This window comes from Littorina saxatilis, linkage group LG1 (genome assembly GCF_037325665.1).
Source record: "Littorina saxatilis isolate snail1 linkage group LG1, US_GU_Lsax_2.0, whole genome shotgun sequence".
In the NCBI taxonomy this organism is placed as follows: domain Eukaryota; kingdom Metazoa; phylum Mollusca; class Gastropoda; order Littorinimorpha; family Littorinidae; genus Littorina; species Littorina saxatilis.
The window spans coordinates 56,648,599-56,667,819 of record NC_090245.1 but is presented as its reverse complement, the minus strand read 5'-3'; the positions used below and the strand labels follow the sequence as shown (position 1 = coordinate 56,667,819).

Genomic DNA, 19,221 nt, shown 5'->3' with positions numbered 1-19,221 from the left:
TTTTGGTAGCGGTTTTCATGTTTCTTTATCTGTCCTATCTGTACTTATTTTCTATTCTTTTCTCTTTGTGTTGATCGCAGGTGCTGAATGAAAAGGAGGAACTTGTGAACCAGAAGCTGATGCAGTGGAAACAAAGGGAGATAAACCAGTCCCTATGGGAGGGAACTCCTTTCCCGCCCGAATTACATTTCTTCCGTGCTCGTCCGTTCATTGATAACAGCCCCGTGTTTCACTTTATTCGCCAGCTACCTAAAGGTCAGGACAAAACATCGGTCATGCACAGAACCGCATATCTGGGTCATTCCCCAGAGCTGGGTACCATTTTGTGACATGCATGTCAGTCCTTTAAATGATTATAACGTATATAAAATGGCAAGTAGAATGTATTTTCTTTACTTTTTTCCATTAATACTCCAGTTAGATAATGATGATACAGACATTCAAGTATTTAAATCCATGTCACATGCTCTGGTTTCCATGTTACGGCGAGCGATGTACTTTGAAATGCATGTAATTTACTGAACGTAGACAAACAAAATGTGCAAGTCTGTCTAATTCTTTCTCCGTCTGCAGGCCAAGGATAGGCAATAGATATGCAACCAATATTTATTAATTAAATCAATTTCTATGGTTAAAATGTCTCAGTTAAGTAAAGAAGTATCACCTTCGTAACGTGGTTAACACTGGTAGCCTACACAGCTCACAGGCGGAAGGTATCGTCCACTGGACTACTACTATCACATAAAGTAGTCTTTCTGTGATAGTAGCAGTCCAGTGGACGATGCCTTCCGCCTGTGCACAGCTCTGGAGAATTACACCGGGACGTTTATTGGAAGTCTCTTGGCATTAGTTTGTTATGAGCGCCCTTTCAGCAACGCCGAGTATTACAGTTTAGAGATAGAAGAATTAATTACACCGTATCTTTAGTTCGTCATTTAATACGAGCCTCTCAATAATTTGTGCAATTCACTTGTGTATGCTTAACAAACGAACACACGAACAAACAAACGAACAAACAAACAAACAAACAAACAAACAAGCAACCAACTCCTACTGACGACTCGAAACAAACTTTCATGGAATGGTCAGCCACAATTAGGCAGGCCGCTGCTTGAAATAACTTAAAACGAGCAATTTTAATGTGTCACAATCAGTTCATCGAATGCCAACAGGGCCGGACCCAGGGGGGGGGGGGGGGGGGGGGTTCCAGGGGTTCCGGAACCCCACCCCTGAAAAAAGCATGTACCTTGCTTTGAGTGTTTTTTTGTTTGTTTTCTTTTTTAAATAAATTTTGTGTGTGTCTCTATTGGGGGGGGAGGGAGGGGAGGGGGCTAGGACTTTTACTAGTTTTAGCACCAAAACAATGCTGCTCTTAACCCTCAAAACAAGGCCCAGAATGCACCAGATTGCACAGATTTTAACCGTTTTTCAAACATTTTCCGGGGGAGCATGCCCCCGTACCCCCTAGTTCGCGCGCCTGTTTTGCAGGCGCGCGCTTGTGGCTTCGCCACTTCGCTGATTTGCCCCCCCCCAAAAGGAGGAACCCCCCCCCCCCCCTTACAACTCATTTGGTCCGGCCCTGGCCAATGAATGTCCCAGTGAACATGATATGAGAAACCAACGGCACTAATCTGAGAATGGGGCCGGAAATAATCACCGTGCTTGACAGACAACAATGAATGACTCAATCAATCAATCAATCAATCAATCTATCAATCAATCTATCTTTCTATCAATCAATCAATCAATCAATCAATCAATCAATCAATCAATCAATCAATCAATCAATCCATCCATCCATCAATCAATCAATCAACACACTTGTGTTTCAGGTGGGAACCTTCACAACCATTTTGGAGCATCAGTGTCTCTTGAATGGTTTGTGCAAAACGTCACTTACCGCCCTCACTGCTACGTCTGCAGAACGGGAGATGGTCTTCCACTCTTCCACTTTTTCCACGTTCCACATCACAACCCAGGTAAGTGGATTTGAATATTTAGAGGTGTGCAGCAGTAATGTGATATGCATGATGTTGTTTTTACTTGCTTATCACTAGCTGTGTATGAGGATGGGCAAAAACATGAGTGTGCATCTGTGTTTGTGTTCATGAAGACAGATAAACTAACATGGAGACACATATGTACGAGTATGCATACAGGCACCCCAGTCAGCACACGATATCGGGTCGATATCGGTCCGATATCGGATTTGACCGGATATCTCGGACCAAGATATCCGATATCGGTCCGATATCGGTCCGATATTGGATTCCAAGTTTGCTCATCAGACTAACGTTAAATTAATGTTAACTTTTTACGTTAATTAAGTTAACATTAATTTAATGATAATCTGATGAGCAAACTTGGAATCCGATATCGGACCGATATCGGACCGATATCGGATTCCAAGTTTGCTCATCAGATTAACATTAAATTAATGTTAACTTTTTACGTTAATTAAGTTAACATTAATTTAATGATAATCTGATGAGCAAACTTGGAATCCGATATCGGACCGATATCGGACCGATATCGGATTTGACCGGATATCTCGGACCAAGATATCCGATATCGGTCCGATATCGGTCCGATATTGGATTCCAAGTTTGCTCATCAGATTAACGTTAAATTAATGTTAACTTTTTACGTTAATTAAGTTAACATTAATTTAATGATAATCTGATGAGCAAACTTGGAATCCGATATCGGACCGATATCGGACCGATATCGGATTCCAAGTTTGCTCAGCAGATTAACATTAAATTAATGTTAACTTTTTACGTTAATTAGGTTAACATTAATTTAATGTTAATCTGATGAGCAAACTTGGAATCCGATATCGGACCGATATCGGACCGATATCGGATATAACGTTAAATTAAAGTTAATTTTATGTTTACGGCTAATGTCAGTTTTACCAAATAAAAAGCATAATATAATGGTTAGATTCACATTATTTAAACATGTGTTTTTTTACGTTGAGTGTGAAAATGAAAAGAACCAAAATAAAACTATAATTAAACTTTTTATTGCGATTTTTTATTTTTTCCTCAGACCAAGATATTCTGATATCGGTCCGATATTGGATTCCAAGTTTTCACATCATCGCCAATACAATCCCATCCATCACACCAATATTGGCCCGATATCAGACCAATATCGGATACGATATCGGGTCGATATCGGACCGATATTGGATTCCGACATTGGGCCAATAAAGTTGACGTTAATTTAACGTTAATCCGATGAGCAAACTTGGAATCCAATATCCGACCGATATCAGGCAGATATCGGATATCTTGGTCCGAGATATCCAGCCAGCACCCCGATATCGGACCGATATCGGACCGATATCGGGATACGATATCGGGTCGATATCGGATCCCAATATGGGACCGATATCGGATTTCAAATCGGGTCGATATAGGATTACGACATTGGGCCAATATTGGATATAGGTCCGATACAAAGAACCAAAATAAAACTATAATTAAACTTTTTATTAGAATTTTTTTTCCCTCAGACCAAGATATCCCATATCTGCCCGATATCGGTCCGATATTGGATTCCAAGTTTGCTCATAAGATAAACGTTCACTTTTTACGTTAATTTAACGTTAAATTAACATTAAATTAACGTTCATTAAAACAAAACCATAATATAAAGTTAAATTAAAGTTAATTTTCGTTTACGGCTAATGTCAATTTTACCAAATAAAAAGCACAATACTGTATAATGGTTAGATTCAAGTTATTCAAACGTGTGTTTTTTATGTTGAGTGCAAACATAAAAAGAACCACACAAAAAAATATAATTAGACATTTTATTAGTAATATTTTATTTTTATTTTGGGTTGGTTTTTTAATTTTATTCTTATTTGAAGATAATTTAGCTTAGTCGTTTGTGTCTGCTGATGTTGTAATGTATATATGTACTTAAATTCAAGAAGTCCTATATCATATTTGACCGGATATCTCGCAAGACCAAGTGCGCACGGAAAAGATCCTGTAATCCATGTCAGAGTTCGGTGGGTTATAGAAACACAAAAATACCCAGCATGCTTCCTCCGAAAGCGGCGTATGGCTGCCTTAATGGCGGGATAAAAACGGTCATACACGTAAAATTCCACTCGTGCAAAAACACGAGTGTACGTGGGAGTTTCATCCCACGAATCCAGAAGAAGAAGAAGAAGGAAGTGTGCATGCTAACATGAAACAAAACAAAAGACAAATAAATAAAACCATTAGAAATATGTTGTGAGAATATGTTCTAAACATTTATTCATCATTTCCATGACATATACTGTACATTTAAAAAAACACACACGATAAAACCATGATAAAAATGTCGGAAGTTGAATCAGTTCTAAAGTTTCTGGAAGTGAGTTTGGATACATGTATCCCACTTTTAGGTTCTGTACCTAGAAATTTACCAATTCTATTCCATCTTTTGGGTTTAAAAAAAATAGTCTTCGCACAGCTAGGTATCTTGTACATATGTATCCGAATGACGCCAGAGACACAAGGAAAGATGAGGTTATTTGCAACACCACCAGCAGAGGAAGAAGTCATTCACTTTGCAGCAGCAGATAAAAAGAATTGTTGAATTTGAAGCAGGAGCAGACACAGAAGTTGTTGAATTTGTAGCGTCATCTGCAGACAAAGAAGTTGTTAAATTTGCAGCAGACGATATACTTGTTAAACCTGCAGCAGCAAACGAAGAAGTCATTCACTTTGCAGCAGCACCAGACAACAAGAATTGTTGAATTCGAAGCAGGAGCAGACAGAGAAGTTGTTAATGTTGAGTTTGCAGCAGACGATATATACTTTTTAAATCTGCAGCACCAGCCTTGGAAAAAGTTGTTGATACAACCAGTGCAGACGATGGCATGTCTGCAATAGGAGACTTTGAAGATCTGCTCCAAATGCTATGACACCTGCAAAGACAGAGAATGCAACAATCTTAAAACATAAAGAATTCAGTGTGATTTGAGAACTTCAGTGTAAACACTATAATTATGTCTTCTTTGTTAATGCTCTTTACTAAATATAGAACTGAAGGTAAATAAGGTTTACATTGTCTTTGCATTATGCCAATATTTGTTGAATTTACTTGTGTGTATATATATGCTAACTTTGATAGCATTCTTCTGTGTTTGAATGAAATGCTCTTAGTCAATGCTGCCTGGCATGGATAACAACCCCTCCCCCCAACACACACAGAACACCTTCCCAAAGTTTTTTCCAAGACTAAGACTGAGTAAGAGTAAGACAATAATATGTCAGTTGGACCTGGACTAAAAATATGTATAGGTCCAGATGTCCCGGCTACAACAAATTGTTCTGTCAGAAGACCTCTTATAGTTCTTTATGTCGAAATTGATGTGATGGTCGACCAGCCAAGATTTAGAACAATGCGTCATAAGCATGTATTAATGACCCCAGACCGAAGCCTGACAACAACACTGCCTTCTCTCATAAATGATTTTCAGTTATAAATATAATATGACTGCTGGAACATTCATCAAGCGTTAACGTGGATTTTACCTGCAAACACACACACACATACACACACACACTTACTTGGCCTCAAAAGCCAGAATGTCACTTGTCAGGGTTGTAACTTGTAGTTTACATCCCTGTGAATGCTTTCTGGTATCCTCATGGTAATTCCTCCCACCCTGCAATGAAAGCATTGATGTGTGAGTTGCATTACAGTAGAGAACAGTGGTCAATCAAAACTTGTTTTAAGTGTCTTTGAAAAGACGATTTTCGAAAATAACTCTCTGAGATCTCTTATAAATGTTACTGTACAGTAATGGATTAGACCAGAAGCTGTGAGATTGAACAAATGTGTGAAAATGTGTGGCAATTATCAGATTGACAGAGAGAAATAAAATATCAGTGAGAGAGAGAGAGAGAGAGAGAGAGAGAGAGAGAGAGAGAGAGAGACAGACAGACAGACAGACAGACAGACAGACAGACAAGACAGGGAGAGAGAAACAGACAGAGAGACTGAAACTGAGAAAGACAGACAGAGCAAGAAACTAGAAAGACAGAAGGCAGGAAAGAAAGAGAAAGAGAGATAAATTCACCTTTCCAATCGTTATGCATGATATTGCTTTGATATTGGTGACTCATCAAAAATAAGTCAACAATCACAATGCCAACGGATTCTGAACTTATGTATGAATATTATTATGAATTTACAACACAAGTCACACAGTGAAGTAACATTACCTGAAAGTTCCATTTGCCATTCGCTCAGCGTCATAAGATCTGTATTGTGTAGTCCTGATATATGCTGAAGTGCAGCATGTTATCTTATATCAGCAGACACACTGGCTTTGAAGTTGCAGGAGTGAACGGTAAAAATACAGTAGAAACTTTCTTGAGTTCGATTCGACAGAGAAAAGTCCGAGAGTACTGTCCCTTGGCGGCCCGACGGGAGGTCACTCAGAATTACTTGTCCGGCAGTTACTGAGTAAACAAATGGCGAAATGCGTTGGGAAGATTGAAAACTGGCAGTTGCTAGAGCACTATGTTATACAACATCAGAAACGATCCTGACTGGACAGTCCAATACTAAGACAGAAGGAGGAAGACAGAACTGGACTGGTTTCAAGAGTGTTCCAAACAGTCGATCATCATGCATCACGTAAAACGTTGAGTGAGTATCGCCTATGCCTATGGAACTTGGATTCGTTGGAAGATAGTTTTGCTAATTATTGAGACTTGATGTATTTTTTTCTCTTGGAATATATGAGACTAAAAAGTGTGTTTGTTTCTTAGGTGTGTGTGTGTGTCACTGTGTGTGTTTGTGTCACTGTGTGTGTTTAGGTGGTTGCTGATTTTCTTTATTGTTGTTGTAAAAATAAAATGGTGATTTTAACTAAGAATCCTTTTAAAGTTTTATGGTTCTGTTGTGCATAATAAACAGTTTTTATTCTTTCAGATTTATAAAAAATACCTGTCTACACACACACACACACACACACACACACACACACACACACATTGAATGTAGACAAATAAATCTGCCAGTGATGGAAGAAATGGTGAAGAACAAATGAAAGGTGAGGGAGGTTTTGCAGACAGCATGTCTCCTTATGAAAGCACAAACATGTTCATACAATGTCAACATTTTATATGATCATCATCTTGTTGCGTCATACTCATAACGGTTAATCTTTTTACTGCAGCTGGCCGTGAGGAAGCGCCATATTCAAACCGACAACAAGCAATTCGAACAGGTGCTTGCGAAGTGGTTGACAGGATTGTCGGATCGTCTACATGGTGAGAGGATGTCGAAGATCAACACAGAAAACGAGGACGAGGACTAAGATGAAGATGGTAAATAAAATTAGTGCTAATGTGCTGACAGCCAGCAAGGAACACGCCTCTCGGATTCACTCTCTCTTCATTTTGTGTTATTTTGCCTCTACATATATATGATATAATGCCTCTGCAAGGATTCCCTAGGCCTACTGTTTTGGAACAAATGCTATGTGCAATTATGTCGGAGAATGGGCTGACATCGTTCAATACCGACTGTTGTGGCGACTGAACAATGGCGATACTGCGTTTTTGAAGTTCGACAAAGGCGGCCATGAAAAAGTGCGTCGGTGGTGCTACGTTGTGTGTCTCCAACTTTCAATCGCAGCTGACAGTGTCAGATTCAGGCTGTATGGTGCGGAGTGATGTTGTTGCGAGTGACGCTGATAGGCGGAAGGTGACAGACGATGCCAGATATGACGGAGACAAAGAACATCAATGGTCTAACCTAGCTGATATGTTACAGAGGATGAGCGAGGAAAGCACCGTGAGGATAAAAGAGATGGTCTGAACATTTCCCGTTCTCCACCCTTGTGAAGAATTGGAGCGTAACAATCATTTGTTTTGATTATCATGACTGGACAGAACCGTTGCGTGACCAGTCCGTTGTTTGTTGCAAATCGAAAGACTTATTTAGTTATAATTGATTTCATAACTGGTTATCCGTTTGCGACGATTTTCTCGTCTCCTTTGTGTTCATTTGATTCATGCGTTTTGTGAAGTTATTGTTATTTCCCTATTCCAAGGGGGCTATCGCCTTATGGAATTAAATACTTTGACTTTGATGGGTCACATGAATCGTGACACTCCATAATTATTCGGTGGGGACCCATTGGTTAGTGGTCTGCTCTGCAGTGCTGTGAGTCATGGGTTCAAGCCCGTCCTTTGGCAGCAGAGTGGATGACATTTCAGTGGATGAGTTATCTTATCACAAGGTCAGTTATTAATTGTATTAACTGTTGAATTTTAATTGATAGTTGTAATTTGTTTATGTTGCATTGGTAACTTATGTGTTTTCAATGATACAGTTGGTTATTAAATTATTCTCATTCTGCCTTTGACTCACTTTCATTTGTACTTGTGTGACAATGTTTATCAACTACTTCATCTTATCATTTCTGTCTCCTTTTAAATTTTCTTCTGTTCTTGGGCCAGAAATCTAATATTTACGGATTACAGCAAGTTTTAGTGCAGGTCAAAGACGAACAAGTGCGAAAGCAATTGCCAAGCATGAAGCATGTTTTCATTAGTCAAGAAGTAAAGTCAGAGGTTCAAAGATGATCAGATAATTAATGCCAACTATTCGCTGGTTTTGCTTCATCGACTCTGCGGGCAGCTTCCAGGAAACCAAAGTTTTCAGGTTCCGGGGGAAGTATGGTTGCAAAGCTGAAACTTAAAGGAATTGACGGAAGGGCACCACCAGGGCACCATAGAAGGGCACCACCCTTATCGGTTCCCGATATCGGTCCATTATTGGTTCCCGATGTTAGGCCGATATCAATTCTCTATATCGTACCGATATCGGACCAATATTAGTCCAATGTCGGAATCCGATATCGACCCGATATCGTCCCGATTTGCAATCCGATATCGGTCCGATATCGGGATCCGATATCGGTCCGATATCGGGATCCGATATCAAAATGATATCGACCCGATTTGCAATCTGATATCGGGATCTGATATCGGGATCCGATATTAAGCCGATATCGATTCTCTATATCGTACCGATATTGGACCGATATCGGACCGATATCGGACCAATGTCGTAATCCGATATCGACCCGGTATCAACCCAATTTGCAATCTGACATCGGGATTTGATATCGCGCCGATATCGGGATCTGATATGAGGCCGATACCGATTCTCTATATCGGGTCGATATCGGGTCGATATCGGACCGATATTGGTCCGATGTCGTAATCCAATATCGGTCCGATATCGACCCGATTTGCAATCTGATATTGGGATCTGATATCGGGATCCGATATTAAGCCGATATCGATTCTCTATATCGTACCGATATCGGACCGATATCGGACCAATATCGGACCAATGTCGTAATCCGATATCGACCCGGTATCAACCCAATTTGCAATCTGACATTGGGATTTGATATCGCGCCGATATCGGGATCTGATATGAGGCCGATACCGATTCTCTATATCGGGTCGATATCGGGTCAATATCGGACCGATATCGGTCCGATGTCGTAATCCGATATCGGTCCGATATCGACCCGATTTGCAATCCGATATCGGTCCGATATCGGAATCCGATATCGACCCGATATCGTATCCGATATCGGTCCGATATCGGACCGATATCGGGGTGCTGGCTGGGACACAAGTGCCATCTCTATTTGTCTCTCCGTGTCTGCTTGTCCGTATGTCTTGGTTCTCTGTCTCTGAGTCTCTGCTTGTCTCTGTCTACCTGTATCACCGGCTGTGTCTTTCTATCTCTGTCTCTCTGTGCCTTTCTCCCTGTCATAGTTTCTGTCTCTATCTCTGTCTAGTCTCTCTGTCTCTGTCAGTTTGTCTCTCTCTCTCTCTCTCTCTCTCTCTCTCTCTCTCTCTCTCTCTCTCTCTCTCTCTCTCTCTCTCTCTCTCTCTCTCTCTCTCTCCCCCAGTCACGACCTCTTAAGTTAAATCTTTCTCTGGAATCACAACCTGTTCAGCAGGTAACGGAACATCGTGTTTTGGGTGTGATAGTCGATCAAGAATTAAAATGGCAATCTCATACATGTACATTATATTTGTCAAAAAGTATCCAAGGACTCGTTTCTGCTATCAAAGTTAAAGCAATATGTCGATATCGCAACACTAAAACTATTTTTTCATGCTCACATCTTATCCCATATTAATTACGCATCAACTCTTTGGGATGGCGTCTCTGATAGGCCTATTCGCATGAAAAAGTTAAACTCTCTACATCGTCGGGCAGCTAAAATCATGTTAAATGGTCCACAATTATCACCTGATTTGAAGTTAAAGAATCTAAACTACCTGCCGCTTGCTAAACAGTTACAGTTTAATAAGACTGTAATGATGTGTAAAGTATATCATGGCGAAGTGCCCATCATATATTCAGGACCTATTTCACAGAGTCACCGAAAGGTACGGGTCTATCAACTTTCTACCACCAATACCCAGGATTGATTTGTTCAAAACTAGTCAAGCCTTCTCTGGCGCTATGGTGTGGAACTCCATTCCGTCTGTAATACGATCATTAACCTCATTAAAGAGTTTTAAACAAGCTCTGCATAATCATTTTATGTCTACCTAGATGGCTATACTAGTCTAAACACGTGCAAGTAGCTGTCAACAATTGGCAAAGCTTTATGAATTACACAAATATGTTCTTTATTATATGTATAATGTGGAATTTATGTTGCGATTTTCCATCATCATCATCATCATCATCATCACGGGATCATCATCATCATCATCATCATCATCATCATCATCATCATCATTTACACCATATAATCATTATTAGCATTAGTGTAAACGTTGGTATCGTGTGAATTTTACCGTCGATCACTTTACATGTGTAACCTCAATTAACATGTTGCATGTTTCGCTTTCGATTTGTATGTTGCTTACTTTGTCATTTTGTTGTTTATGTTTATTTGCTTGTTTGCTTACTTGTCGATTGTTTGCTGGTTCGTTCGTTTACTTTGTTTATTTGTCATGTTGCTTTACTTGTTTAAATTATCATTTATTAGACATTTGTATTAGAAGTAAGGACCTGTTGTAAGAAAAGGCGTCGCCTTAAAGGCACAGTAAGCCTCCCGTAAACCATCACAGAGCTCCCCGAGCGTCTAAATACAGTACAAGCATACTTCCATTTGAACGCTCACCGAACGGGAACATCCTGGCTGCTTTCTGTCGAGCGTGAGACATTTTCAAAGAATTTATTTTCGTGGACTTGTTCCGTTAACAACAACGGCGCCTCGTTTTTGCGCTAGACCTAACTTTTAAAATCTAAATAATAAATTGACAGCTTGTTACACAAACATTCTTTAATCATAAAAGAATTCGTTTTTCATCAAGACAAGATCAGAACAATTCGAAGTTGTGAAAGTTTAAAAAAAGAAAAGCCCGGAAGCAGGGTCACGCAAGGGTCGTAGCAGACGACGGCCGGTTTATCAGTGCAAATCGCCGTTCCTCTCAACAGTCAAAAGCCATCGCTGGAGTTCTTGTGAACCACAGCCGTTGTTTCGTGCATAAAAAAACGTGCTATTGTAGATAAGCTCACGTCGAGTCGCATTCAAATGACTAACTATGACGACTGCATTGTGAAAAGGGAAAACTGGATCACACGGGTTCACGATGGCTCAGGGGTAAGATAAACCACGCAAAAATAAACGATTCTTTGAAAATTGTTCGCTCTTTACGGAGGGCACCTAGGATGTTCTCAATTGGTGAGTGTTTAAATGAAATGGTGTTTGTACTGTGTGTAAAAGCCTGACCGTATCTGTGATGGTTTACGGGAGGCTTACTTTGCCTTTAAACCTCTATCCTTGAAAAATAAAGTTCCACCATCATCATCATCCCTCTAGCTCTCTCTCTTCCCCCCTCCCCCTCTCTCTCTCTTTCTTTCTCTCTCTGTGAAGTTTCCAGAGAAGATCCCGGAGCAAAATAGTCTTTGTATATTTCAGATTGCCAATGGAGACTTGTTGCAGGTGAACGAGATGAATACTCAGATACAGAGGCATATGATACTGAGTAAGTAAGGTCAAACATTTTGAGTGTGTGTGTGTGTGTGTGTGTGTGTGTGTGTGTGTGTGTGTGTGTGTGAGAGAGAGATAAAGCGAGAGCGAGAGAGAGAGAGAGAGAGAGAGAGAGAGAGAGAGAGAGAGAGAGAGAGAGAGAGAGAGAGAGAGAGAGAGATAGATAGATTTGACCACACATATAAAAAGAGAGATTTCACTGCGCTTTGGGATACCCAAGTATCATCATCACTTAAAACTGAACTTTTATCTCCCACAGTTTAGCAAGAAACATTTCCGTGGTGGTTGAAGATCCTGAAACGGCCTATCCTTCCATCAGATCCATTTGGTTGAGGTTTGAACCTTACTTCATTGGAGTTCTGGGGGCAGTCAACTACCTACCAGTGTTTTCTGACTACCTGTGGCGTACCCTGGAGGAATTTCTACAGGATGGGGTGCAGTATCTTGAGATCAGATTTACCATTGAGGTGTGTTCTTTAATCCCTCTCTCTCTCGACACACCTACACAAATACACACACACACACACACACACACACACACACACACACACACGGACACACACACACACACACTAGTTATCAGCTTTGTTTTTTCGGAATAGGACTGCGTTTAGGAAGTTTGGGCTGAGATAATTATGTGGTGTGAACAGGAGTCTGACAATAGTTAAACGCAAAAGAGTCTTGACATTATGAACAAAGATCTAGAAAAATAGGGTCTTTGAAAAGAGGAGTTCTTCGAAAAAAACACACGTTTCGATAAGCATTTTGCTTGTTATCGTTCCAGGTGTTATTTTTGTGCGAAACGATTGTATACAGCAAATGTGAGTAAAACACACTTAAACCGAAAGGGGGGGGGGGTTCACTGTATGGTCTGACTGAGTCCATGAAAGAGACAATAAACAGCTAGTGACGTTTTCATTTGTTGAGCTGTACGACCTGGACGGTTCCTACAGCGATGAGTACATGGTGGTCACCGTGCAGGACGTCGTGCAGCGCTTCAAGCAACAACACCCCGACTTCATTGACGCCAAGATCATCATTGCAAGCATCAAGTGAGAATGTTCACGGTCTTTCAATCTTACGTTTCTTTTTGCCTTATGATCAATCTTTACCTGGGAATACAGTCGAACCTGCCATAGCGATTATCTGTTCAGAACGACCACCTGTCCAAAACGACCACCCAAAGGGTCCCTGACGGGCTTTTCCTCTCTATAATTCACATTTCCATAACGACCACCTGTCTATAAAGTATAAAGACCAATGTTGGTCGGTCCCTTGGGTTGTTATAGACAGGTGCCACTGTAAGACCCTGCAATTTAAGACTTCCCCCCTTCCATACCTTGTTTATTTTCAGATGCTCTGTTCATAACCCCTGGAAATATACCCCCGCCTTTTTAAGATTTTCTCAGATTTTGAAGGTCTTTGAAGAGGGGTTGCACTGTATATATGCATGCTGACCCTTTCTAATCAGCTAGGATGAGGTCGATGTCTTATGGAGATTTTCGTGGTTGAATGACCTCGGGCTACCAATATATTCTCTAAGCGGGCAGGTTTGATGACATTGTAAGTAGCGAGGAGGTGGAGGCTGAAGACTACATGTATGTGGGGTAAATTATAACTAAATTGTAAATGGGATGAGTCCTTTAATTGCGGCAGACATTAATGGAACAAGCATTCGTTGCATCTTTGTCAAAGACATAGTCTTTCCCACTGCTCCCCATCTCAGTGTTTATCAAATTAATTCATCACAAAATTCCCACACTGGGCCGAAGTTTTGTTGATTGCTGCTGAAAGTGTGATTTAGGGTTGCTTTCTTTTTATGGACGTATTGCTAAGGGTATAGCACCTTAGAGCTGGACAGAATCGTAACTGTAGTTTGTAAAAGCGGCAGCAATCAGACATAATGTTTATGGGGTCAAATGTCCCAAAGTCTTTGTCCCCCATCCTGAACCCCGATACATAACATGACTGTGCAGCGAGAGTACCCCCCCCCCCCCCCCCCCCCCCCCCCGCGGGTTAGGGGGAAGAATTTACCCGATGCTCCCCAGCCATGTCGTAAGAGGCGACTAACGAATTCTGTTTCTCCTTTTACCCTTGTTAAGTGTTTCTTGTATAGAATATAGTCAATTTTTGTAAAGATTTTAGTCAAGCAGTATGTAAGAAATGTTAAGTCCTTTGTACTGGAAACTTGCATTCTCCCAGTATGGTCATATATAGTTGTACTATGTTGCAAGCCCCTGGAGCAAATTTTTGATTAGTGCTTTTGTGAACAAGAAACAATTGACAAGTGGCTCTATCCCATCCCCCCCCCTTTCCCCTTCGCGATATAACCTTCGTGGTTGAAAATGACGTTAAAGGTCCTTGTCTACATTTTTATACCGAAATCGCCATTTGACCATTAAAATGCAGAGTCTATTATCTACAAATATCAACAATACACCCCGGCCTTTCGATCAGGAAAGACGAAGCCAGTGTAGCCGTTTGAAAATTCATTGTAGTATTCCAGCGTAGTACTCATAGTAGGATATCCTTATTTGGAAAATGCCAAGCGCAAAACTCCTCTCAAATCCCGTGCATTTCGTGCGTTTAAAAAAAAGCGTGGACAGCCCTCCAGTGTCAAACTGTTGCTGCACTTGTTTGGGCGTGGCATAGTGACATGAATTTGATTGGTCAGTATTTTTAGGCAAAGCACATGTTCTCAGCAAACAGAAAACAAAATATTGGAAGCGTGAGTCACGCTACCCAAAAATAAAATCTTTTTTTACATATATTTTTTTTCTATAACTTTTTTCCCCATGGTTCATTTATCATTTGACATAATTTTGTATCGAAATCTAACCATAAGATTATTGAAAAAAAGCAAAAATGTAGACGACCACCTTTAAACACCAAACAAAGAAAGTGCAGTGAGAGTACGCGGCATACAGTGGAACCCCCATTTTAAGACCTCTTCATTTAAGACTTGCTCTCTTTTAAGACTGTCTTTTTCACATTTTCTGTTCAGAACCCATAAATTTACCTCCATTTTAAGAGTCCCTCTCAGTTCTTTTAAGACCCGTTTTCTTCAGATTTTTGGATGTCTTAAAAGGGGTGTTCCACTGTAATTGCATGAGAGATATGCCATAGAGCAATCGGGCACCTAGGCGAACAACAAGCATTGAAGTGAAATGGCAACTTTTATCCTCAGAGGAAAAACGATGGAGCAGCAGATGCAGGCGGTGACGAGCACAGTGCAGCTGTGTGAGAAGTTCCCGGATGATGTGCTGGGTTTTGACCTGATTCAGCATGAAGACACGACGCCAATGCTGTTGGACCTGCTGCACATCTTGAGGCGACCGGCTTCACCGTCTTCTGTTGGCACGCCTTTCTTCTTCCATGCAGGAGAAACAGGTGGGGAACGTTTCTTGCCTACTCTGTCCCTGTTCTGCATTGGGTATGCTATTGATATACTAATGTAGGATTCTGCTGTCTTGGTCATTGTGTGCAGGATCTGTTGTGAGTTTGGATGATTTGTGGACTCAGAGCGGTTGTGTGATATGATAATTGTAATATTTTACACGGGTTTTACGGGATACCCATAGTGTGCCCTTGGCAAGTATGGCCGTCCGTCCCTAGCGGCCATTATCTACTGGGACGGCAAGCTAAGCACGGGCGACCATGTTCTACCCAAGTGACTTACTTGATACGGGGATCCCTTTCGGGGCGACGTAACGTCTGTGTGGTTCTGATTTCTCTGATTAACTGCGCCTACCCGCCGGTCGAGAATCCGCACGTCACTTCCACTGCGTCATAATCATTCCTTCGGCCTATATTAGTTACGTCAGCCGTCTTATACGTCAGCCGTCTTGGCATGACAACCCTTCCGATAGTCACGGTTTCTCTTACATTCCTCCCCGTTTTATCAAAGACCCCTTTAATTACGAATGATTATATTGCAAATCAAATCTCCTCTTAACTATAATCCTCATTTTATTCATTCTAAAACAACATTGACCCATTATGTTACTTCCCGGCACTTAACTAAATAACGTTTTAAACTTGTTTTTCTTTATAAACTCCCACTATAATGGTGCTGCAATTAATGCTATTATTTATCAAAATATATAGTGTTCCATTTAACTTTATCCTAACTGTACTATGCCAGGCCAGACTGTTTGGTAACTTAGCAAAAGTTTATATTTTGCTGACGCCACTATTGAAAATTGATTCATACAATGCTTTAATAACTTGTGCACTTTGTCAGAAGATTTGAGAATACCACGGCCCACTATGGAATTATAGAAATCTCAATGTGAATAAAAAGAGTACATTCCCCAATATACATTAGATGAATTTAGGGAACATAAAACCCACTTTATAACAATTACAATCCAAAACTAAACAGCAACAGTTGTTTTACGGGTATCAAACATTTAAGTCCAGCTTACCTTCTAAACCGTTGAACAACGAGATAATGTAAACAAATGTGGAACAAATTTGTAGAACACAACCGAGTTCAGCTTACCGGCTGAACAACAATTCAACAACAGTAACACTTTTTAAACAACAACAGAACTTCAAAATCTGGGTCCATCAACTAACAAGTGGCCTCCACTGGTCTCCAATTGCCAACCCAGCTGGAAAACACAAACGTCTTCACAACATGCACCACGAGCAACAGTGCTTCTATGGGCTGTTTAAAAGACCATTTAATGACGAATATTCAATTCATCAAGGGGACCGACGAGCCTCGTCAGCTCAAGACCAAAGCAAAGGACGCGCTCGTTCGTTCTCGAACAAACACCCGACCGACGCACCGGTAGCGAAAGACCATAACGACCCTGAAGTTTATATGACGTCTTCAAATGTGAGAAGAGTCACTACCATCATGGTTTCAGTTTAAGTCTCCACTGGCCGTTCGTTTAGGTACAACCACCCGACCGGCGCAACGGTAGCGAAAGACCAGAACGACCCTGTTCGTTCTCGAACAATCACCCGACCGACGCACCGGTAGCGAAAGACCATAACGACCCTGAAGTTTATTTGACGTCTTCAAATGTGAGAAGAGTCACTACCATCATGGTTTCAGTTTAAGTCTCCACTGGCCGTTCGTTCACGTACAACCACCCGACCGGCGCAACGGTAGCGAAAGACCAGAACGACCCTGCAGTTTATTTGACGTCTACAAACTTGAGACGAGTCACTGCAATCATGGTTTCAGTCTCCACTAGCTGTAAACACGCGACTGATACGGCTTGACTCGGATTTCCAGCTGCACGGATTCACTGAGTACATCTTCCTTCTTCCTACCTATACCCCTTTGATCTTACCATGCCAGGCTGCAACGCCGGCTACCGCAAAGTGTTTTAGTGGCTTGTCTTGCCGGTATACTTTGCTCAATGTAAGTGCTGAAACCTTTCGTCTAGAGCAATGTAAGTACAGCGACTGCCCCTTTCCAACCTTGTTTTGCCCTAGCTGAATTTGTGAGCGGTATACTTCTCTAGTAATGGCAAGTTATCCTTCATTCTTATGACTGTAACAGATATTTGGAGGAAAACCGCAGCTATTTCGGGATATGCATCCCAAGTTGTAAACCCCACATTATTGTCTAAAATAATGGCTGTGATGTAATAGGTTTTCTGATTTCCGAAATTATCAATTATTCACTATTCCAATGTGGTAACACAAGTAGTAGAGTTCCTAAACTCTCTGTTGGCTAAATCAGCCACAAAGTGCACATTATGCTCATAATTTCTGTTGATACAGTATGCTGTACTGCTAACTTTCTGTTACAACTTTACAAAGGAGCATTGCACACACAGATTTAGAGAAGATTACTTTCTTCTGCGTTAAATTCACAGCTTTTCCACAGCAATACCGTTCTTTACATTTCCATCATCTTTCCAAGCCATTTTTTCTTTTCCTTTCTTTCGCCATTTCCATATTTTTTCCAGGACAATGCCTTTCTTTCCATGGCAATGCCATTTTTTCGTTTCTTTCCATGTCCCACATCTTTTCAGGAATGCCTTTCTTTCCATGGCAATGCCATTTTTATATTTAGTCAAGTTTTGTTTTTTCTTTTCTTTCCATGTCCAGCATCTTTCCAGGACAATGCCATTTTTTTCTTTTCCTTTCTTTCGCCATTTCCATATTTTTTCCAGGACAATGCCTTTCTTTCCATGTCCCACATCTTTTCAGGAATGCCTTTCTTTCCATGGCAATGCCATTTTTTTCTTTTCTTTCCATGTCCAGCATCTTTCCATGGCAATGCCATTTTTTCTTTTCTTTCCATGTCCAGCATCTTTCCAGGACAATGCCATTTTTTCTTTTCTTTTCTTTTTCCATTTCCATCATCTTTCCAGGACAATGCCTTTCTTTCCATGTCCATTCTCTTTTCGTGGCAATACCTTTCCATTTTGCAACACATGTCAACATAATCCTTTCCAAGCATCTGCTTTGTCTTTGTGTACTGCTCTTGTTTGGGTTTTTTAAACATCACTGCAGACCTGAATTGTTATCAGCAGATCATCAGCTTATATGATTTTTATTTGGGTATCTTCTTTTCATCTGTACGAGACACCCTCTTCATTCTTATATCAAACTTCAGGCTTTCCTGCTACCTGCAGAAATAGAAACATCCCCCATCGCATGTGAAGTGCTTCGTTACACTAGATAACTGCATATATATGTGCACGTGCTTGGCTTGAGTATCTACTTCTTTGGTGTTGACCTATAAAAGCTTCTCTGGGGAGCACTACCAGTATTTGAAGACAGGCCCCCACCCTTAGGCTGTCTGCGATAGGCATTTTGTGCAACTGTCTCCCTTTTCACCCGTTCTGAAAAACAGGACCACGGAGCGTAACTGCTTGCTGCGGCGGTGTTCTGAGACACAACTATTCTCAGCTACCCGACCATTAAAGCTTCAGGTTAACTGAGCATATCGGTCTCAAATTCTGTCTCCACCCGCTGTGAAAACGGGAACATGGGTATGGAGAATTGGACTGCCACTGCAGTTCTGACAATGTTAGAAACACAAAGACCACTCTCACGTGACTACGGATCGCAACTGTCAATGTCCTGAGACAAAACTTATCAGTCTCAGCTTCCCAACACCAGGAACTTGGTGTTGAACTGAGCGTCTTGGTCTCAAGTTCCTTATCCTCCCGCTATAA

The 19,221-nt window shown here is 40.9% G+C and overlaps 1 protein-coding gene and 2 long non-coding RNA genes across 3 annotated transcripts in view; 2 read left to right on the top strand and 1 right to left on the bottom strand.

Moving 5' to 3' along the window:
* Window positions 1-19,221, top strand: part of LOC138974866 (adenosine deaminase 2-like) — a 28,085-nt gene that overhangs the window by 3,112 nt on the left and 5,752 nt on the right. The window contains exons 2-7 of the mRNA XM_070347594.1: window positions 81-255; window positions 1,833-1,979; window positions 11,999-12,065; window positions 12,330-12,537; window positions 12,998-13,122; window positions 15,258-15,460. Of these exons, the coding sequence (XP_070203695.1) occupies window positions 81-255; window positions 1,833-1,979; window positions 11,999-12,065; window positions 12,330-12,537; window positions 12,998-13,122; window positions 15,258-15,460 (925 nt within the window). The remainder of the gene's footprint in view (window positions 1-80; window positions 256-1,832; window positions 1,980-11,998; window positions 12,066-12,329; window positions 12,538-12,997; window positions 13,123-15,257; window positions 15,461-19,221) is intronic.
* On the bottom strand, window positions 3,870-6,422 carry LOC138974873 (uncharacterized). The gene is made up of 3 exons (XR_011458421.1): window positions 6,240-6,422; window positions 5,583-5,680; window positions 3,870-4,936 (listed from the first exon to the last, which is right to left on the bottom strand). It is a non-coding gene; the product is annotated as an uncharacterized lncRNA (long non-coding RNA).
* On the top strand, window positions 6,465-8,388 carry LOC138974878 (uncharacterized). The gene is made up of 2 exons (XR_011458423.1): window positions 6,465-6,669; window positions 7,202-8,388. It is a non-coding gene; the product is annotated as an uncharacterized lncRNA (long non-coding RNA).